Source organism: Humulus lupulus, chromosome 6, assembly GCF_963169125.1.
Source record: "Humulus lupulus chromosome 6, drHumLupu1.1, whole genome shotgun sequence".
Lineage (NCBI taxonomy): Eukaryota > Viridiplantae > Streptophyta > Magnoliopsida > Rosales > Cannabaceae > Humulus > Humulus lupulus.
In genome coordinates, this window is record NC_084798.1 from 198,565,730 (window position 1) to 198,589,559 (window position 23,830).

Sequence of the window (23,830 nt, forward strand, 5' to 3'; positions counted from 1 at the left end):
CAAACACTTCTCCCTCAACTCACCTCAACACAATATCAGCAACTCCTGAACTTACTTGTTGTGCAACAATCTGGTATGGCCACATCAGACCCTAACACTTCAACAGGTAACACAGGTATCGTACTCTCCAATATATCTTCTTTTCCTGTCAATGGATCCTGGATCTTAGATTCAGGAGCAACAAGACACATCTGTTCTAATATCAAGCTCTCTCAATTTTTCTGCAATGTCACTCCCACTAGACTCCTGCTGCCTAATAATGAAAAATTATTAGTCAATAAAAGTGGTTCAGTTGCTGTCTCACCCCATATAACACTAAATGATGTTTTATATGTGCCAACTTTTAAATACAATATCATATCAGTAAGTTGTTCGGCCTTTTCAAAATGCTCTTTATGTCAAATTCTTTACTGATTATTTCATCATACAGGACACCATCCACAAGAGGATGATTGGAAAAGGTGAATCCAAGAATGGCCTCTGCATACTGGATTCCACAGCTAATGATTCTACTATTCTCTCTATAAGTGCTGATGTTTGACATTCTAGGCTCGGACATCTTTCTAATAAGTACTTACATTTACTTAGAAATAAACTGAATTGTAACACTGCTATTTTACACAAAGATTCCCCTTGCTATGTGTGTCCCTTGGCAAAACAGAAAAGACTTCCTTTTCCTAACAACAATAACTTTGTTTGTAATGTCTTTGATCTAATACATTGTGATATTTGGGGACCATACCACATTACTTCACATTCTGGACACAAATTTTTTCTTACTTTAGTTGATTATTATTCAAGATTCACTTGGACTTATCTCTTGAAACATAAATCTGATGCTTTGAATATTATTCCTCAGATTGTATCTTATGTACAGAATCAATTTAACTGTATGATTAAGAAATTCAGATCAGATAATGCTCCTGAACTTGTTTTCAAAGAATTGTTCCAGAAACATGGTATTCTACATGATTTTTCTTGTGTTGAAACTCCTGAGCAAAAGGTCGTTGCTGAAAGAAAGCATCAGGATTTACTGAATGTGGCTAGGGCTCTTTGCTTTCAAGCTCATATCCCTATTCGATTCTGGACAGAATGTATAATGACTGCTTCCTTTCTCATCAATAGAACCCCCACACCTAACCTGAAAAATCGATCTCCTTTTGAGCTGCTGTTTAAAAAGGAACCCGACTACAGTTATTTGAGAAATTTTGGTTGTTTAGTTTTTGCTTCCACTCTCACAGCACATAGAACTAAATTTGCTCCTAGAGCTCGCACTTGTGTCTTTATGGGATATCCACAGGGAGTAAAAGGTTACAAACTTTATGACATCAACTCTAAACAGTTTTTCACATCTAGAAATGTTGTTTTTCATGGAAACATTTATCCTTTTCATAAACTAAATGATGATGTCACTAACATTGATCCTTTTGCAGAAATTGTTATATCTTCTTCTGTTATAACTAATACTCCTATAAATGATTACCCTACACAACAAGCTAACCCTGCAGAACCAAGCTTGCAGTCTCCAAGTGATAATGCTTCAGCTTCTACTGCACCAAGCATACAACCAACTCCCACTGCTCCTATCAACAGCCCACCTGGGGAACTTGCTGCACCTCCCAGAAGAACAAACAGACTCACTAGACCACCAAGCTATCTCAAAGATTTTGAATGTTACTCTTCCATTCAAGATCAATCTTCTACTCCACATCCTCTTAATAAATTTCTTTCTTACACTCGTTTAGCCAATTCTTACAAGGCTTTTCTCTTTGCAGTTACTTCTCAAAAGGAACCACAGACATACCAACAAGCAATACAATTCAGACAATGGCTAGATGCCATGAACATAGAACTCACTGCCCTTAGGAACAACAAGACTTGGTCTGTTGTTCCACTCCCACCAAGCAAAAGAGCAATTGGTTGCCATTGGGTATACAAGATCAAATTTAACAGTGATGGATCCGTTGAAAGGCACAAAGCTCGACTTGTAGCTCAAGGATACACGCAACAAGAAGGACTTGATTTCTTTGATACGTTTTCCCCAGTGGCCAAAATGGTCACATTCAAGTTACTCCTTGCTGTTTCCACTGTAAAACAATGGCATATGTTGCAACTCGACATTAACAATGCCTTCTTAAATGGTGACCTCAATGAAGAGGTCTATATGCAATTGCCACTAGGACTAACTTTGCCATCTTCTTTGTCTACAGATTCGAACCTGGTTTGCAAGCTTCACAAATCAATTTATGGACTTCGACAATCATCCAGACAATGGTACAAAAAGTTATCCGAGGCTTTACTCCAAGAAGGGTTCAAACAATCCCAGGCAGATTATACTCTTTTCACACGAGGCACAAATGATCAGTTCATTGCTCTTCTCGTTTATGTCGATGACATAGTTCTAACTGGACCAAATCTTGCTACTTTACACCAGCTCCAAGCTTCTCTACATCAGAAATTTAAGCTCAAGGCTCTCGGACCCTTACGATATTTTCTTGGCTTTGAAATAGCCAAAGGAAAAGATGGTCTGTTTCTTTCTCAACGCAAGTATACGATTCACTTACTCGAAGACACAGGTTATGCAGGCTGCAAACCAGCAAAAACACCCATGGATCCACGAATGAAACTGGATGATCAACAGGGGGAACCTCTTACTAATCCTTCCTCATACCGTCAGCTGATTGGAAAACTTCTATACTTGACCCTATCGAGACCGGACATCACATATGCAGTGAATTGTCTAAGCCAATTCATGACAAACCCACGAAGCACACATTTACAGGCATTAAACCATCTGCTTCGATACCTCAAAGGATGTCCCGGACAAGGTCTACTTTACTCACCAAATTCTTCCTTACATCTCAGAGGTTTCTCCGACTCTGATTGGGCTTCTTGTCCTATCACACGACGCTCCACAACCGGTTTTTGTACCTTCACAGGAGATTTCCTAATATCCTGGAAGACCAAGAAACAACCTACTATTTCTAAAAGCTCTGCAGAAGCAGAATACAGGGCCCTAGCAGCAACTACGAGCGAGATCACATGGCTTCAATACATCCTCAACGACTTGCAACTACAACAAACTAAGCCAGCTTTCATTTATTGTGACAATCAGTCAGCAATACACATTGCCAACAATCCCACATTTCATGAGCGAACTAAACATATAGAACTTGATTGTCACTTCATTCGTGACAAAATTAACAACTCAACTATTCGCCTTATCCCTGTTTCAAGCAACCTACAACTTGCAGATGCCTTTACTAAACCTTTACCATCTACCACTCTCAATTCCCACATCATCAAGATGTCTGTATATAATCTATATAGTCCATCTTGAGGGGGGCTAACAAGAATATAGTTTATTGGTGTATTATTGGTTATATGTATTCAGCTGTTATCTTTAGTTGTTAGTTGTTTAATTTCAGTACTAATTAGTTATTTGGGTTGTTAAGAATATCTGTTAAGTCTGTTAACCGACTTCTACTGTACTATATATATTGTACTCTATTCTGTAATTCAGATTATTCACAATCAATAAAATTCTTCCTTTGATTTCTTCATTTCCGCAATAACAAATTTACTCTTTTATGGAGTTCCTTATTAACACTATAAAACTTCGTAGTATACCAATAATCACCCTCATAAAAAAATATAATAATTAACATAAAATATATTCTTTTTTGTCTTTCAAAAACCAAAAATATTATAAAAATACTTCATTTTAAAAATATTTTTTTATTATATATTTATTTTTAAGTAAAATGACTAAAATATACCACTTAATTATTTTTCTTCTATTTATTAAATTTTAGACTTAAGTAAGTACAACCCATTTCTTATTAAATAAAATTTTTAAATTGAGTCCACCTAATTTTAAAAAAAATTATATTCATTATTATAACAACACAAAAAATTTCTAATTGAAAAAAAATCATATAATATGAAATTAAGTTTATGGTATTTTTTAATTATTTTTCATAAATTTATATTTGAGATAGTATTAAAATATATTTTATTTAATTATTTAGTTTATTAAGACATAAGTATATATCATTTAAAAAAAATTAATTTTGAAATTTTAATAAATAAGATACATAATCATTTCATTTTTATTTTTTTGTTAACAAATCAATGCCTAATATAGAAAAAAAAATCTTGTAATTATAAATAAATATATTTTTTAAATTAATGAAATGAGATGTAAATATAACAGGGCATTTTAATTTTTAACGTGTCTCTCCTAAAACTATAATTTTTCTTTTATGTATGCTCGTCTTAAAATTTAAACTTTAAATATGTCTGCTAAAATTAAAATTCTCTATTTAAGGTTTATACTCTTTTGAATTCTGTGTTTTGTCTCATTATCTGTTTAGATTCCAGATTTTGACAAATTACTTTTTAGACCCTATGTTTTATAAAATAGTTTAAATAGACCCTTAAACTCGATTTAAAACAAAATAAATACAACAACATAATTATTAGGCAGAATGATTATACTTTTGTTCTGAGTTGTTAATTTTGTAAATTATTTGTGATTTTAGTGTAAATATTTTTTATCAAAATCAGATTTAAAGGTCTATTTGAACCATTTTACAAAATACAAGATTCAAAAAGTAATTTGTCAAAGCTCAGGTCCAAACAAATAATGAAACAAAATACAAAATCGAAAAATATATTTAACAATACTCTTCATCACTTTGATCATTGGTCTGCCCTTAATTACATGAGTATATATAGCATAAAAAACTTCATTTTTTTCTTCAAATTTTTACTTTTTATTTTAACAAAAAAGAATAGAAACTTGAATAATGTAAAACAAATGAAATAATAAAAGACCAAGGAGTATGATGAAAGGAGAGAAAGTCTCTCTCATACACATTATGAAATTGTAATATTAGCCCCTCACAATTGTAAAAAGAAAAAAAATTCCCAATAATTTTATATATTTTTTAACGAAAAATTTGTGCCTTCATTCGTCCATGTGAACAGGATCTATATAATATAGTTAAACTTCATTACTACCTTAATTAGTATAAGTATTATTTCAATTTTAATCTTGGTGTTCCCCATTATATCTTTGGAGTGTCTAAAATATTAAGAACCATTATGTTTCTCAACTTGTCTTATTTATTAAACCTTACAAAATATTATTGATGATAGCGAGTGTTTTTAACTAAACCCCACGTGGATCTTTATATATATCACCCCAAAAAACATATAAGATCTAATTAATATACTCACAAAATCAATGATGTTGATTATTTGGATTTAAAAAACACTCAGCCACGACTAAGTTATGAACATTATTATTCTAATAACCCCACCCCATAACGTGCTATGATGCTCTTAATACTTACTCTTACACATTTTAATAAGAGATTATTTATTAGGTTATTTTTTATATGGGATGAACGAAATAAGCAATGTTATTGGTCATTGCAAATAAGCAATTTTTTTTATTTATGCACATAACATAGATCTAGGACATAAGCAATGGTTGACCCTTTTAGTCAACCATCGTATCTTAGTTAGTGTATAATATTAGATTAGGTCATGGGGAATCGAAAACAAGAGCAATTGGATTGGATTGGGTTTATTTTATAGTAAGGGTTAGGTTTCAGAGATTAACTCACTAAATTTATAATATAATCTTGTTAGTGTGATAATAAGTACAAGTGACACTGACACACACATACATACATATATATAACCTGGTAATTAAATTTATTTAATAAAAAAATTAATGCATAACATGCAGTTCATTTGTATATTAACTCATCACATACAAGACAATAACAACCACATTAGCTTACCCTATACTTTACCAAACACGTTAGTTAATAATTAGTGTGATCTTACTTGGTTGAAGTTTCAGTGAGAAAATGAAATAAAATAATTATTTAATTATATCTAAAAACTAACTAAATAGATCTTGATGAGACTAGCACACCACCTAATTTCATATGACAGATTGAAAATGAAATGTTTATTACTTCACAAATCATGTCAAAGAAATAAGTCTTTCATTTGTTTTTTATTTTATTTTTTTCTTCACGAAATTCACCTCGGAGAGAAATAACCCACTTTTGATTCTTTAATTACTAAACCATCTAATTTATTATACACAAATTTTATCAAACCATCAATGAATATTTATAGTGTTTACACCATTTTATATCCCAAAATTTTAGTTAAATATCAAATTGTGAGATCTGAGTCATCATCCAAATCCCCAATCATATTGCATCACTCGGATTGCCAACATGATAGTAGTTAGTTAGGTTGAAACTAACTCACCAGCTCACAGTCTCAACAGCCATCAAATCTGTTATGACTACTTGAAGTCGGTTAGAAGATTTTTTATCTCCAACATTCATCATCTTCTATGTATAGCCTAAAGTCAGATTGGATTTATGTTAGACTATGGTGTATTCACTGGATTCATTGCAAAGAGATTAGAGAGAGTTCATTTGAGAGAATTGAAAGGATTCTTGCGTGAACTAAAAGAGAAAGTGTATTGTGTTCATACACTTGAGTGATCTTTGAGGGTGTAATCTATTCTTACAGAGATAGTGGATTTGACTGAGGCTTGCTGCCTCGCCTTGGATGTAGGATCAACAATCTTGGTTGATTCCGAACCAAGTATTCTTGGGTGTTGATTTTCTTTTACATTTAGTTTTCTTACTGTTTGATACATTGTCTTGACTGCAAAACTTGTCAACTTAACATTGGAACTTGCAATTTGTTTGTTTTACTGTGATTGAGTATTTGACCGGGTTTAATCCTCAACAACTGGTATCAGAGCCAAGTTCCAAGCTGGGAGAGGTTGTTGTTGCCATTGACAAGAATCTCTTGAGAAAGATCCAACTTCGAAGTTCAAACATATTCAAGAACTCGTATACTGGCCAGAAATGATTCTATTCAAAATGTCGACTTCAAAGTTCGAGGTGGAGAGATTTGATGGCAAGAACGACTTCAGTTTTTAGCGCGCAAAGATGATGGCTCATCTAGGGAATCTGGGTTATGAAGAAACTCTTAAAGAAGAGAGAGAAATCTCGGTGAAATTGGAAAACAAAGAAGAGGTGTTGAAGAAAGCCAAGAACATGATCATCTTGAGTTTGAGTGATCAAGTGTTAAGAAAGGTTGTCAAGGAGAAAACTGCGTATGAAATGTGGAATAAGCTGGAGCAACTGTACATGACCAAGGCGTTACCAAATCGGATTTATCTCAAGCAAAATATCTATGGTTTCAAAATGGAAGAAGCCAAGTCAATCGATGAGAACATTGATGAATTCACCAAGCGAATCTCAAATTTGGAATCTATTGAAGTGAAGATCGATGAAGAGGATTAAGCAATTTTTCTGTTAAACTCATTGTCGAAAGCCTATGAAAATCTAAGAGATACACTTAAATATGGCAAAGAAACTTTGTCATTAGAAGAGGTGATTAGAGCTGTCTATTCAAAGGAGATGGACCTGAAAGCCAACACCAAAGTATCAAGATCTCAAGCAGAGGGTCTGAATGTCAAAGGAAGATCTGAAAAGAAAGAAGGCAATCAAAACAGACCTGAAAGCCAACACCAAAGTTTCAAGATCAAAAGCAGAGGGTCTGAATGTCAAAGGAAGATCTGAAAAGAAAGAAGGCAATCAAAACAGAAATGGAAAGAGTAAGGGTTGATCAAGATCAAGGTCAAGAAATAAAAGAACATGTTGGTTGTGTAACAAGGAAGGACATATCAGAAGATTTTGTCCACAGAGAATTGCTGAAAGTCAGAAACAAGATTCAGACAATGGTGTTGCAGCTAATTTTTCAGATGGTTACAACGATGAAGATGCAATGTGTTAAAAGTTTATGTAGATGATCCAAAGGAGGAATGGGTCATGGATTCCGGATGCACATTCCACATGTCACCCAGGAAAGATTGGTTCTTCAATCTGAAATTGGAACCTGCAGGTAAAGTTTTGATGGGAAATAACTATTCTTGCATAATACAAGGAATTGGTTGCATCATAATCAAAATGAAGGATGGCTCCATAAATATACTCTCTAATGTTAGATTTATTCCTGACCTTAAAAGAAACTTGTCGTCTCTTGATGTTTTAGATTCAAAAGGATATAGCTACAAAGCTGAAATATGAGTTCTAAAAGTGACAAAAGGCGCAATGGTGATCATGAGAGGAGAGCTTAGACAGGGGTTGTACATATTGCAAGGAGACACTGTCACAGGCTCCACAGCCGTGTCTACACAAACTATAAACAAGACAGAGATGTGGCACAAACGTTTGGGACATATGAGCCACAAATGACTGGTTGAGTTGGGTAAGCAAGGTCTTTTAGATTCTAAATATATTAATGTTCTGAAATTTTGTGATACTTGTGTAATAGTAAAGTCTCACAGATTGAAATTTTCTAATTCAATTCATAGAACTAAAAGCATACTTTATTACATACATTCTGACTTGTGGTGTACACCACAAGTCCATTTTTCTCTAGGAAAAAATCTATACTTCTTGTCTATAATTGGTGATTACTCTAGAAAGGTTTGGGTTTATTTTCTCAAAACTAAAGATGAAGCTTTTGGAAAATTCAGAAAATGGAAAATAATTGTTGAAAATCAAACCATGAAAAATGTCAAGAAATTGAGAACCGATAATGGTTTAGAATTCTGTAATAAAGAGTTTGATGCATATTGTAAAGAACATGACATTGTTAGACACCACACTTGCACAGATACTCCACAACAAAATGGTCTTGATGAGCATATGAATAGGACCATTATGAACAAATTTAGATGTATGCTTAGTGATTCTGGTTTACCAAAATCTTTTTGGGCAGAAGTTGCTTCAGCATGCTATATTATAAATAGATCTCCTTCTTCTGCATTAGATTTTAAAGTACCTGAATATATGTAGTCGGGTGTACAACCTAACTATCATCATCTAAAACCATTTGGTTGTATTGCATTTGCTCATGTGAACCAAGGAAAGTTAAATCCGAGGTAAAAAAGGGGTGTGTTTGTTGGTTATCCAAATGGAGTAAAATGTTATAAAATTTGGATAATAGAAGATAAGACATGTGTTATAAGTAGGGGTGTCATATTCAACGAGTGTTATTTTTATAAAACTAACCAAAACTCTTTAGAATCAACTAGCTCTAAACAAGCTGAGCAGAATGACAAATTACAGGTGGAATTGGAAGATTCACTGAAGGCTTATAATCAAGGTGGAGCTACTAAGAGTGAATTTGAGCATACAGCTGATGAAACAACTAACTTTGAAGATGAGACAAAAGTGCATACAGAAGAAAATGAATCTCAAGATTACCTTCTGGCTAGAGACAGAGTAAGGAGAGAAATTAGACCACCTGCAAGATTTGTTCAAGCTAATTTTACTGCATTTGCATTCAATGTTGCAGATGCATTAGAGCTTCAAGAACCAGCAAGTTATAGTGAAGCTAGAAAAAGTACAGAATGAGAAAAATGGAAAAGAGCCATGAGTGAGGAAATGGAATCATGGTCCAATAACAAGACATGGGAATTGGTTGATAAACTCAGGAACAAGAAGGTGATAGGTTGTAAATGGGTATACAAAAGGAAAGCAGGGATCATTGGAGTTGAACCACCTAGATTCAAAGCAAGGTTGGTTGCAAAAGGTTTTTCACAGATTGAAGGCATTGATTATCATGAAGTCTTTTCACCCGTTGTAAAGCACACTTCAATTCGAGTAATCCTAGTTATTACAACAATAAATGATCTAGAATTGGAGCAACTTGATGTCAAGACAACATTCTTACATGGTATGCTAGTGATAACTCTAGGAATTAGAGTTATTTTTATGCTTTCAAACTTATAATTTTATCAAGAAATAGTGGTTTAGGGTGTTTTGTAGTGTCTTTATTTTCGTTTTGTCATATATTAAATATAATAAGATAATATTAAATATTAGTATATTGCTATAAAAATATACCCTAAACTGTGAAATTTTGCCTTGGCAGGTGGTTGGTAGAATTTTGGTCATTTGGAAAGAAATTGAAGCTTTAAATGGTTTCAGTAGGAGGGAATGCTGCAGCATTGCGTTCTGCCAGCTAATCTACTTGGATGACCCACATGGAAGCTACCATTTAATTCTCCAGCTTACTTTGGGGATTAATTAAATTGGGCTGCATGATAAATAGATAAATGCTTATTGGGCTTCATTTTGCCTTGGACCCATTTATGGAAAAGAAGACAAAAAAAGGGAACAAAAGAAGAAAGAAAATAGAGGCCCACGTGACCCATAGAGGAGCAAGTGACCTAGAGAAAAGAGTGTCTTCTTTTCCAATTGGGGATATACGGCTGATAGACAAAAAGAAGAAGGCAGCCGCCTGTGCAAGAAATATATCCATTTTTGGCCGCCAATAAAAGAAGGAAGAGAGAGGATTGGAAGGAAAAAGACAAACAAAGAGAAGGGTTATTTGGGGACACTCCTTAATATTCTTGGCTTGTTTTTCTTTCCCTTATCTTTTGGAACTTAATTCTTTCTTTGTTGCATTTATTTTGATTATGGATGATTATCAGCTGGGTTATTTTGTGTTTAAAGTTATGAACTGATTTTCTTAAAGTTAGGATAATTAAGAAACTTTGTTATGCAATTGTGGAACTTTGCTATTGTTACTTAATGCTAATTGATGTTTATTCATTCAAGTAATTTTCATGCTTAATATTTACTATTGCTTGATCACCTTTAGTAAATGATTGAAATAATTAAAATTGCTGAAAATGATTAAAATTATTGGACAAAAGACTTGAATTGTGCAAGATTAATTTCTTTGATTTTAATTTTGTGAGGGTATAGACATATATCTTTGCCTTGCATAATCTAATAGAATTGGTGCTTGATATGAAATTCTTGAAATTAAATTAACTTAGACATAAGTAATTTAATTAGAGAGTTAAACCCATTTGATTTCGACAGAAACTTATGGACTTGATTAGAATTCTTGATTAGTAAACTGTCAGTGTACCATAGCATTGCGTTCAGTAATTGCAAAACAGGGGAATTAATTATCTAGCTTACCATTTCATTATCAACAGATTTTCATATTGCATCCCATTAACTTAGATTTTAAATTCAGCTGTTAGTTATTTTTAATTGCATAAAAAAAATAAACTTCCAATTTAATTTGAGTTTGGTTCTTTTGTTTATAATTATTTTGCCAAACTTTAATTTCACAATTTAAGCTTAAAAACAATCCTTATGGATACGATATTGGGTTCTTATCACCTTATTACTTGTTGACAGTGTACACTTGCACTCACATTAAATTTTGCACAATAGCTAGAAGAGGAGATTTTGATGCAACAACCAAAACGTTTTCTGCAACAAGGAATGGAAGCAAGGTTTGTCTGCTAAAGAGGTCTCTCTATGGTTTGAAACAGTCGCCTAGACAATGGTACTTCAGATTTGATGAATATATGCTCAAACTGAAATTTCAGAGATCAAAGTATGACAGTTGTGTTTACTACAAAATTCTTGAGGAGTACATGAGCTTCATTTATCTCTTAATTTATGTTGATGATATGCTTATAGCTTACAAACATAAATATGAGATGTTGAAGTTAAAAAGGTTGCTAAGTCAAGAATTCGATATGAAGCAACTTGGTCTAGCTACAAGGATTCTGGGAATGGAAATAGCTCGGGACAGAAGCAAGGGTATTTTGGCTTTATCTCAGAAGGGGTATGTGAACAAGATTGTGGAATTATTTGGTCAAAAGGAGGAAAGATCAGTCAACACACCAATTGGAGCACATTTCAAACTGAAATCTCTAACAAATGAGGAAACATCTTTTGAAGAGAAAAAGATGGAAAGAATTCCATATTCTAATGCGGTTGGAAGCATTATGTACTCAATGATTTCAACTAGACCAGACTTAGCCTATGGAATTGGTCTAGTTAGCCAATTTATGAGCAAGCCAAGTCTTGAATATTGGCAAGCTGTTAAGTGGTTACTTAGGTACATGAAAGACAGCTAGTTTGAAGATATGTTACTCCATGATAGATTAGAATTTGTGTGAAGTTGTAGGATATTGTGACTCTGTTTTGCGGGTGACTATGATAAGAGAAGGTCCCTTTCTGGATACATTTTCACAGTTGGTGAAAATGTGGTTAGCTGGAAGTCAAACTTGCAACATGGTGTGGCTTTGTTCACCACTGAAGCCGAGTACATTGTCCTCACAGAAGCTGTCAAGGAAGTTCTATGGCTGAAATGTTTCTTAGATGAATTGGGTTTCAAGCAAGAACAAGAAGTTGTGCACCGTGATTCTCAAAGTGCTATACACCTATCTAAGAACACTGTATTCCACAAGAGGACAAAGCACATAGATGTCAAGCTTCATTTTCTGAGAGACATAGCAGCTAAAGGAATGGTAAAGGTGAACAACATAGCTACTGAGATATATCCTGCTGATATAATGACTAAAGTGATTCCAGTAGGCAAGTTCAATGATGCTTTGAACTTGCTTAAAATCAAAGAATAATACAGCAGTAGGACCTAATATTCATCCTCAAACTTTGGATTGCTGACTCTAGGTGGAGAATTGTGAGATCTAAGTCATCATCCAAAGCCCCAATCATATTGCATCACTCAGAATGCCAACATGGCAGTAGTTAGTTAGGCTAAAACTAACCCACCAGTTCATAGTCTCAACAACCATCAAATCTATTATGACTACTTGAAGTCAGTTAGAAGATTCTTTAGCTCCAACACTCATCATCTTCTATATATAGCCTAAAGTCAGATTGGATTTAGGTTAGACAGTGGTGTATTCACTAGATTCATTGTAAAGAGATTAGAGAGAGTTCATTTGAGAAAATTGAGAGGATTCGTGTGTGAGCTGAAAGAGAAAGTGTATTGTGTTCATACATTTGAGTGATCTTTGATGGTGTAATCTGTTCTTACTGAGACAGTGAATTTGACTGAGGTTTGCTGCCTCGCCTTGGATGTAGGATCAACTATCTTGGTTAATTCCGAACTAAGTATTCTTGGGTGTTGATTTTCTTTTACATTTCTGTTCATTACATTTAGTTTTCTTACTGTTTGATACATTGTCTTGACTGCAAAACCTGTTGTCTTAACACTAGAACTTGCGAGTTCTTTGTTTGTTTTATTGTGATTGAGTATTTGACAGGGTTTAATCCTCAACACAAATAAATACATATTTTTTTAAAATTTCATAACAGATCTTATCATTGTCAAATTGTGAAAAAAATAATCTCTTCCCTAATTCTAATTAAATTGATTTATTAATAAGATTTTAATTGAAACCTTAAATATCTTACTCAGATTATATTAATTAATTATTTAAATTGAATAAAATCAAAATAAAATGTAATATGGTATTTAGCTAAATTTTAGAGATATAATATGCTATATAACTTATCAACTAAGTTTATCAAGTTAAAAAAAAAGGTCTTTCACTGCAAATAAAATGCTATATATCTGCATTTGTGTCTTACACTGGACCATAAAATATACACAAACAACTAGTAAAGATATATTTACTGCCCACCAAAAAAGTAACTCTATAAGTTGGATCAAATGAAATCTGCAGAAACTGGTACCAAAATTTTCGCTCTTTTATTCGTACTTACAACAATGAATTTGTGTTGGTGTGTGTGGATTTAATTTTGTGTATCAGCAATGAATATGAACTTGGTGTGGTAGGTTTGTTAGTTACCTCTTAGATGGCCGGCTTAGTGTTGCCGTAGGCTATTTGCCTAACGCCTTCAACGCTTTTAGCGAAAAAGAATCCATTTACTCAGACAAATGTACATTTTCTCTTCAAAATTTAACAAAGAACAGTCTTTGCAGCGAGTCGATTGTTTGAAGTTTCCATTCCATGCATATTGGATCATACATTGACATACTCTTCAGACCTTTTATGCGAATCAACAATCTTTATTTTTTTGCTTTCTGCAGCTTTCTTCGCTTCTAGCTCGAGATGCTTGCAGTTTTCCCGGTGGGCTTGGCTGAACATTCTTGTGAAGTTGAGCAAAGTGGAAACAACTGTAGCAGTAAATTTGGAGCAAAGGAACAAGTTGGTTTGTTAAAAAAAACGGAAGCTAGTGAAGTTGGGCAAGCATTCTCTTAATGAATAAATTATGGTTCTAATTAAAAAATTTATTATTTGAAAAAAATAAAATTGCAAGCAGAAGTAGTGTTCAAAAAGAGAACATCCACTTCGGGTTAGATTTCTGTAAATACCTTGTTCGTATGAGCACCGAGCAAGATCTTCTCCGAAATAAAGAATCAAGGCATCCACATTTCTACCCTGTAAAGTTTTTGAACTCCAAGATGAATAAATAATAATCTTATGGATTGAACATTAGCAGCTTGGATTGAAAAACCTACCACGGCAGAATACAATGAAGCTAAAGATCTCACTTCAGCTTCAGCATTTTGAAGAAACTCTTTCAAAGTCTGCACAACAGGGAAAAATTAGAAGGTAAATGTAAAATATACTTGTCATAATTATTAATTTATCAACACTGTGGTATGATTAGTTACACATTTTAGCATTTTCAATGTTATGTTAACTAGCACACATAAAGTAAAAGCTTAAAATGATTGGCTATGCAATACCACTCTCTAATCTATAAAGCTTGAGAAAGCCTACAAATACAAGCCTTCATTGACTATGCAATACCATTCTCCAATCTATAAAGCTTTTGACTATGCAATACCATTCTCTTATCTATAAAGCTTGAGAATGGTATTGCATATTCAAAAGCTTTATAGATTAGAGAATGGTATTGCATAGTCAATGAAGGCTTGTATTTGTAGGCTTTCTCAAGCTCTATAGAATAGAGAGTGGTCAAGAATTGTTTTGGGAGGCTTGAAGAGTCTACGATATTCAGGAAAACTATTTTCACAAGTTTTTCAAAATAGCTGCAACCCATTACTTATACTAGTTAGGCGTTAGCATACTAACCCTTCATCCTCTGCAAACAATTTTTTATTTTATTTTTTAAATTTGATATATTTATGGGAATTTGAACCCAAGAATCATAACACAAATTTTATGCATGCTTGGTAATTACTAGAACTTAGAAACACGTACTATGACATGCATATCCACAAAATCATATTGCTTGTAAACAGACTTTGTAAAGAATTTAGTCAACCGATCTAATAATTAAGAACCTCCTTTTAAATAGAAAGGAAAAGGCACAACTATGCTAATGAAAAATATATCTACTTTTGGAAATAAAGATGAAAAATAAAGTTAGATGATGTATTTATATACCTTACAAAAAAATTCCAGTACAAGACTATCATTATCTGCTGTGGACAATTCCTGAACAACTTTCTCCAATCCCTTGCTTATGGCTTGCATTTCTTCGGCCAAATTTTTTAATTGTATCTAGAGAAATAAAACCAACAATTTAATGACGGAGATTTTATTAATATATCAATGGTCTTGGCCGAACAAGAGCACTTATACCTTTGATGCAGGTTCCAAGCTGCCAAGATCTTTAGAAAAATCTAGAACTTCAGGTAGTTTGTCAGCCAGTACCTACAGGTCATCGAACAAACCAATAGTGAGTAACATGCAATATCTGCAAAATTCATGGCACTTCAAATAAAATAATATCAGGTTAGATTGAGTAGTAAAGCCCAAATTTCTTCCACTGAGGTATGTTTAATTCCTCATGTAGAAATACTTAGCAATTCACTAGAATTTCATACTTCCTGTGGAAGGACAAGTACTAAAAAGATATGTATCATGCACAATTTATATGTACACTCAAAGACGGGTCAGACAAAAAACTGGTTGAAAGTTGAACTCTAAGCTCACATTAACGTTCCTTACTATGCAACCTCAAAATCCTGACATCATTGTTTAATTTGAGTTGTTTTATTGTAATGTTTTAAAACACTTGTTTCCCTCATAAAGTAGATAAGCAACCTTGTGCACACAAAGTGTCAAAGTTAAATATAGCTAACTAGACAAGCAAGTAAGCAGCATGTCTGCACATATAATCCAATCAACTTGCAATGCATTTCACTAAAACATGACAACACTGCAAATGTTACTTTTTTTCTTCTGCTTTGGGTTGTGTGTGGGAAGAGGATTGCAGGCTGCTTAGAAGGACCAAATGATCCCATTAAATTCTAATGATCCAAAGAAATTCACAAGCTTATACCTTGCAAAGATAGTGCATGAGAGTCATCTTGTTGTTCCGCGCACGAGTCTCAGTGAGTTTGAGAAGGCTATCCAGCTTAAATCCAATAGCAGACCCTAACAGACAATTATATGAGAAATCAGGTACAACTAATAAGATGAAGACATTTTAAGTCACAATACCACATATATTCCAGCTATGTCAATTTTATGGTGTTAGTTAGTGGTCTGGCATCACATCTCCTCCACCTAAAACGTGTTGTGAAAATACTGATATCCGCACTGAAAGCCTATTTCTTCACTAAAAAGTACCCTTTTACAAATCATCACTTACAATATCTTGGAATGGAACTTGGTATAAATTATTTAGATTTTATTTTGAATTACTAATATATTATCACATTCCTTACAATGGATTACAGCGTGTTGACACAAAAGCATAATAAGGGTACTGAATATTCTTGGGTCCCAGCAAGGAGGTTGGCTCCCTTTTACTTTTTGTAATTAAAAAAAAACACTAAATAATCTCTGTATGCATTAATGTAGAAGAGTGTATTGTTTGTTTGCATGTAGAGGGTCAGTCATTTCTACATTCTCATAGATGTGATTGCCACTGGATTTGATCTTAAGGAATAATGTCACCACGCCATAGTATAAATAATGAAGAGATAATAAGAAAGGCAAGATTCTACTCACCACGAGCAGTTCCCTGATTCAGAGCATTTCCTAGTGAAAGAATTGTCTGCATTATTCTTTTCAATTTATTTGAGCTTCTGATCTGAAACATCAGTGATAAAATTAAAGAGATTTGAATTGTACTACAAACATTTGTTATCAAAAAAAAAAAAGAAAAATAAAAGGAAGAAGAAGAAAGGGCAGGTAATAATAGAATAACTCGCCTCTTCTGTTGCAGAGTTCACAATATTGAGGCTATTGCGAAGGTCAGAAACCTACGTGAAATTACTAAACCGAATAAGGAATGAGGAAATTAAGGACTAAAGAAGAAGAAAAAGTACAGCTTAATCTAATGAATATATATTCACCTGAGAGCGGAACTGTATCTTAAACGAATATACTCTGAGTTTAGATTCTACACGCGGTACTTGCATCAATTCTAAGAAGAACTGTTGCAAATAAAAGAGATGTGAAAAAAATAAAAGATGCAAAATGATCTATTTTACTAATTTTTTCTATAAATTGAGCAGTTAGAGAAGTAAACGAATCTGTTTGAATCATAGACAGCTACACTCAAGTATTAAAAATCAGATTAAAAAGAAAAAGCAAAATGATTAACATTGGAAACATGCTGTTATGTGGACAGTAAAAGAAATCATATAGCATTCTAAACACGCAAGAGTTGCACCTCAATTAATCTACTTTTTTTTTGTTATTTTTATAAGATACATGTACGATGACTTGAACCCAGTACTACTTACAAACACATACACTTACCCATCCAATCACTTGAGCTCGCTCATTTGTTTTTTTTTTTTTCCAAAACTTATGGAACCAATTTGGTTAGTAGCATACCAAAGTACAAGTTAGGTCCATGGTTATTAACAAAACTTAAGTGCTACTTCTATATAAACAAAATAGGATATTGCATAGAGATATTCATAACAAATTGCCAATAAATGGCTACAGGTTAACAGGAAGAATAACATCTCACTGACCTGTTCACATCTCCCTAACTTCTCCTTTTCTCCAGTGTAGGCCTGAACACAATTATATAGATGCTAATTATAACCTCAGAAAGGAAAGATGGTAATTACTTAAAAAATGTGTCCTACCCTGAGAAGTTCCATCTCTTCTTTTGTTGGACAATACTTAATGAGGTTCTCAACCTGATCAACATCTAAAGCTGAATCTTCCAGGGAAAGCACTGAATTCTGTTAATGTAATATGAAAATTCACATTAATAAGGGCAACTAGGGAAAATGATTTCTTATTGTGTAATAATTTTGGCACATTAAATCTGGAAGAAGCAAAACATTACATAATTAAGTTGAAACCCTGTACAACATGCACTGCAAGGAGCAGCACCAGAAAATAAGTTAGAGCACCAATATTCTTCATACAGATAAATCAGCATAGCAAGAAAAATGTGCCACAGAATTCTCTTCACAGGGTTACATCAAATCAGCACCCGGCTCCATTCTATTTCAGTGAGTTAGTTACCATTAAGAAAAAACTTCTAGAAAAGGGGCTGATATTCAACAATTGCAGTTTTTTTTTTTTTTTTTAAACTTCAGAGTAAAATGCACGTATTATCTTAAATCACTTCCTTTTCAAAATTCGGTATATGCAGTAAAGTTGAGAGTTATTGCCTTCCCCTTTCTCTTTGAGATGATAGTGGAGGGAGGTTTATGTATTTCAAATGTGAAACCATGGTTAAAAGGTCGTGTAATAATCTCTTATTCTAAGTGTGCATATGGTCTCAACACAAACAAAATGGTAGCTTCATTACTTTTATACAAAAAAAAAAAGCTCTATTCAACTGGTTATGCAGTCAATTTTTATGCACAAAAGCAATTTTTGGAAGCTAATGTCATTGAGAAAGACACTGCAATGTTTTCTAACACTATCCAACACATTGCCTCTGTGAAACTACTGTTAAAGTTAAAATTTAATAAGGTTAGAGATCCAAATTCATCGAGTATATATGTTTAAATAGACTTACCATCAACACGTGCAATGGAACTTTCACCTTTGAAAGCATAATCTCACAATTGTATGCTCGTCTGTGCTCAATCTGCAAGACACAGGAATGTTAGCACTTGGCAAATGGATTCTAATTTCAGTATTACTGTAGAGCACAATCGCATGAGATCATCAAGTCAGTATTCATTTCCCATTTCCTAGTATTTTTCTATCCCTCATTTTATACCATTGGCTAAGTTCTATACAAGCTGTGATGCTTCACTAATGACATTCAAATACTTAGTCCCAGTGTGTTATTTCATCATAAACTCAATTATACCAAAATAAGTCCCACTTTAAAGGTCCGCTTTAAACCTACTAAATCAAAATTTTGAAAAGGTCACCTTTAGTTTTCTTTAGGTGCATGGATTATATAATATAAGTATCAATAGTCGATTATTTATTCTCGTCCAAGTTCCAAAAATTAACAGTATAAACATTTTTGCTTCATTCAAAAGTTATTTTTGACGGCCATAAAAAAGTTAAATGAAAAAGGGACAAACAAAGAAAGCTCCAGTTTGAATATATAACCAAAGACAGTTTATGCTCTTTATAAGAACCAAAACCTAAATTACCAGTTGCACTTTCTCAGGTTTAGATCCAATTGAACCACGCTTCATTGATTTCCTCCCACTTGCTAAATTTGGAAGTGCTGCTGAGAAAAGACTTTCAAGCTCTGACATGTCAATCTCTGGAGCTCTAATAGCAAGAGACAATAAATAAATTTAAGGCATAAGATAACAGAAGCACGAATCACAATTTAAGCTCATTAGACATTTATCTCTTTTTTCAGCATCATAAATCATACATTGTAGTTTCACCATATTTCTGTGCCTCAGCCCACAAACTTCCTTGTGTTGCTCTTGTTATTTTCATCCAATGCAATGGTTTCAATTTTTTATTGGATTTTGAACTGATGGTACGTAACAATCGTCCTTTTCCACTATTGGAGGAACTATTTGTCTTACCAAGGAAGGGAGCTGGTGGTGGGGGGACTGAAGGAACAGATAAAGAGGTCTGTGAAGTGGACTTTGACTGTTTCGATGAGAGGAAGGGAGCAGGGGGAGGTGGTGGTGGCACTGAAGAAGGGTTTCGAGGGACCACAACATGCCCAGGATGAAGAGGAGGAGGTGGTGGTGGTGGTGGTGGTGAAGTTCTAGCTCCAATAGAAGTACTTTCCCTTAAAGGTGGTGTAGGAGGAGGGGGAGGTGGTGGAGGTGGTGGAGCCATTCTACATGGAGTTTGAGTAGACTGAGTTGATAAAGTTGCATTAACTGTGGGAGGAGGGGGTGGTGGTGGTGGTGGTGGAGGAGGAGGAGGTCTAGCTCTAACATGAAGGTTTTCCCTTAAAGATGGTGTAGGAGGAGAAGGAATGATTGGAGGTGGTGGGGGCGGTGGGGGTGTTCTAGATGGAGTTTTACAAGGCTGAGTTGAAGAATTAATTGCATCAATTGTAAGAGAAGAGGGCAGACTAGATGAAATATTTCCAAAAATGGTACTTGAGACTGGAGTTCTTGGAGTAGTTGGGGAGCTTGTTATTGATGTTTGAGCTTCATCTTGTGAAAAGGTTGCAGTCCCTTTTTTTGGTGAGGACTTTTCAAGTTCTGAAGTTGAAATGTGATAATGTTGCAATGGAGGTGGAGGTGGAGGTGACTGTGAAGGAGAAGATGCTATAGTATTACCAATCAAGTGAGGTTGTAGAGGCTTAGGCTTGCAAGGTGTCAATGGTGCAAGCAAAATACTTTTGGAACTCAAAGCTCTAGGTGAAATACCAACAGTGGAGTTTGAGACAGCTAGAGAGGCAGTCATTGGACTAGTGACCTCTAGAGTTTCAGGTAAGGCACTATCTGACTTGGTGAAATCCTTTTTCTTTTGATCATCTTTTGGACTTGTTTTCTGAAACTGCTGCAAAACACCAGATTCAGCACTCGTATGAGAATCATTATCAGACTTTTCATGGACAATATGGGATGCACTCATTTGTTGGAGAGCATTCAAGGCAGCATCAGCCCTCAGATCTAACCAGTCCACGTGACTAAACATCTCTTGAACTTTAGCAAATGCCTCTTCAGGAAGACCCTCCTTTTCCTCGAATAATGAGACACTACGTCTAATGATTGAAGTTGCAGCATCCATCTCAGAGAAAAGAATCTTCATCCAAATAACAACCAGTCAATAGATCGAATGTCAAAAAGGAACCCAAAACAACAAATGCAGTCCAATAAGCAGGAGATACATACCTCTGCTCTAAAATCCTTCGGAAATTTATCCCTAGCATCCCACAACATGTCAACTTCATCAGGATTAAGTATCAAAATATTGGACCTAATAAAAGCAGTATTAAACATGAATCTGAACATCATATCTTCCCACTGCATGTCATCATTCATGCTAACACACTCAACCACAACATCGCCTTGAACAAGGCAATTGATGTCAATTTTAACCAGTTCGCATTCTGCCTGCAACAATATAATCAATCTTAAACTACAAACTATAAGTTGCTTACTTGCAGCCAGGAAAATGTTTTAGTAACACATAATTAAAAATGAAGTAAGAATCACCTGCTTGTAAGTGCGAATGGGTTTGTTTCTTATTGGAGTTGAGTGCAATACTTTGGGAGCTTGATCTGCACCAGCAACTGGGTCCTGTCCATATATCCGAAATAAAGGTCGGCAACCTCCATTCCCATCAAAATCGGGAATGAACCTTAGCATGATGCAGTCCAACCTCAGTGCCCTGTCATGTGGAGGCCATTCTGAGGCTACTATATCCCTCCTCGAGACATACTGCAGATACCGAAGCTGAGAAGGGAATGGAGTTAGTGAAGACAGTAAATGTAAGAGCTCATTGGGAGCCAGCTTGTAGACCATATCCAGCGTCCTCTGTTCCCCACTATACTGCTTCCTGTAAATCAACAATGCAGCCAACATAAAAGCCAGAACAGGCCAACCACCTCGCTCACAATGCATTAAAAGCACATTTTGTTGCCCAAGTGAAAGCCAACTCTCACTTGATCTCAGAAAATGATGAACCAACTCCATTTTGAGAACTGGGCAACCCTCAAACTGCCGAGGGTAGTCCATTATGGTAATATCATACTCAGACAAAACCTTAGCCATCTCACTTTGTGTCTCTCCCTCGCGAAAATTAAACACCAAGAACGAAGCATCAGGCAAGAAATCTCGAAACCGATTAAATATATTCCCAGTGTAAGCCTTGTAGCTCTCTTCATCCAAAGCCTCAGTACTGAAGCAACAATCGAAAACTGCACACAAAGAGACAAAACGTTCAATCCTCCATTTTCTATAACTAGTCATTTCCACAAACACCTAACATACAAACTCCAAATCAATCATAACCTCATCCCATAGATTCATTAAACAAAAACCCAAATCAAAACCAATAAATTAATCACCGTAAACTCGGTCGCACAACTCGATCAAGCCATCGGGCGGTTTCCTAAAAAAGAATTTGCGCAACAAAGACATTGGTTGAGGTGTGTCAAAAGCTCAAACTCCGCCGATTCCAGCTGCAACCAAACAAACCTAGAAAGACAATTAGCTTAACTAAGCTGCGCTTAAGATTCCAACTCCATAAACTCAAAGACAAAAACTTTGAATATTGAAAATGAAATTTTCATTACACTTTCTTTCTAACTTCGCTCAAGTTATAACCCTGAAATTATAAACACACATGCATTCATACATATACATGTTAGAATATATACATACATGCAAATATAACTTTTATCTGAAATTTTGTTTAGAGAGAAATTGTTGGGATTGAAGAAGGTGGTACGGATATGAAAAGTTTGGTACTTTTGTTGAGTTGTGTTCTGTTCCACAGCTGAGAATTTCACCAACCAGCTGACGTGGATACCAGTACCCGCGCCGACCAGATAGATTATAACTCAATCACCTGCCTTTTCTTTTTCTTTTTCAATGGCAAATTTTTTTTAGTTGTTATAACTAATAATTACAAATATTTATGATTTTCAGATAAATTTGTTTGGTTTAATCATAATAATGGTCATCTTGAGTTATAGTGATTGTAATTTACCAATTTTGTTTTGAAGTTTCAACTTAAATTGTCTTATCACAAAAAGAAAAAGAAAACTTAAATTATCTATTATTTTTAACTTTGTTATTATTAAATATAATTTTTTTTTAGAATTTGACAAATGTATGGAAATTTGGATTTACTATGTGATTGGGTGAATTTAAATAAGTAATTAATTTGTTAAAAAAATTAAGCAGTGGGTTATGGATAATATGTGTAATTACTAATTTAGAGACCTGAGAATTTAATTTGTTATTCAAATAAATAAAATTAGTTAAAATTAATTAAATGGTACACAAATAAATAATTGGTAGTTACATTTGTTATTTGACATAAATTTGATGTAAATAAATAATTTGTTTGAGAAATAACGCTATGGTGCTGGTGATTTTTTTTTTATGGTACAGGTGCTGATGAAATTGGTAGTTACATTTTGTTATTTGACATAAATATTTTCTTAAAATAAAATATTTATAATTCAGTTATTAACCACTAATAATTATCATAGACGGTATAATTTTGACGTAAAATATTTAATGCATGTTTCTTCAATATTAATATATTTTTTTTAATATTTGAATCGTCGTAAAAATAGTAAAAGGACATAGAAATAGTGAAGCACCGGAAGAAAAACAAAAACTACAATAAAATGGTTAATGATAAAACGACAAAAGTGATGAAAACGACATTGAAATTAAGGGGAAGCGACAAGTGTAAAAATGACAAATAAATGATTAGCCATGATTAAAAAAAGCTTATTATAGGCAATTATTAAAAGAGATAATTACTTTTTTCTTTTTCATTTTTTTGAGAGTGTCCTTGATTAACCTATACGTACTTATATAAAATCTATCAATACATTATGCAACAAGAAAGATAGAATTCTTCACTTCTAAGTCATTG

The 23,830-nt window shown here is 34.0% G+C and overlaps 1 protein-coding gene across 4 annotated transcripts; it reads right to left on the bottom strand.

The window, feature by feature from the left end:
• Positions 1-13,452: 13,452 nt before the first annotated feature.
• Positions 13,453-22,800, bottom strand: LOC133782933 (formin-like protein 13). 4 transcript variants are annotated; one of them, XM_062222408.1, is made up of 18 exons: positions 22,687-22,800; positions 22,284-22,413; positions 21,430-22,133; positions 21,106-21,327; positions 19,674-21,016; positions 19,441-19,564; positions 18,846-18,917; positions 17,956-18,054; positions 17,839-17,880; positions 17,209-17,289; positions 17,065-17,115; positions 16,862-16,943; positions 16,188-16,282; positions 15,485-15,556; positions 15,287-15,403; positions 14,392-14,460; positions 14,245-14,311; positions 13,453-14,046 (listed from the first exon to the last, which is right to left on the bottom strand). In XM_062222408.1, exons 2-18 carry the CDS (start codon positions 22,354-22,356, stop codon positions 13,892-13,894), a joined length of 3,468 nt encoding a protein of 1,155 aa, XP_062078392.1. In that variant the 5' UTR covers positions 22,357-22,413; positions 22,687-22,800; the 3' UTR covers positions 13,453-13,891. The 4 variants fall into 4 exon arrangements, with proteins under 4 accessions (XP_062078392.1, XP_062078393.1, XP_062078390.1 ...); XM_062222409.1 differs by having other exon boundaries at positions 22,284-22,397; positions 22,600-22,786; XM_062222406.1 differs by having other exon boundaries at positions 22,600-22,786.
• Between the last annotated feature and the right edge of the window lie 1,030 nt (positions 22,801-23,830).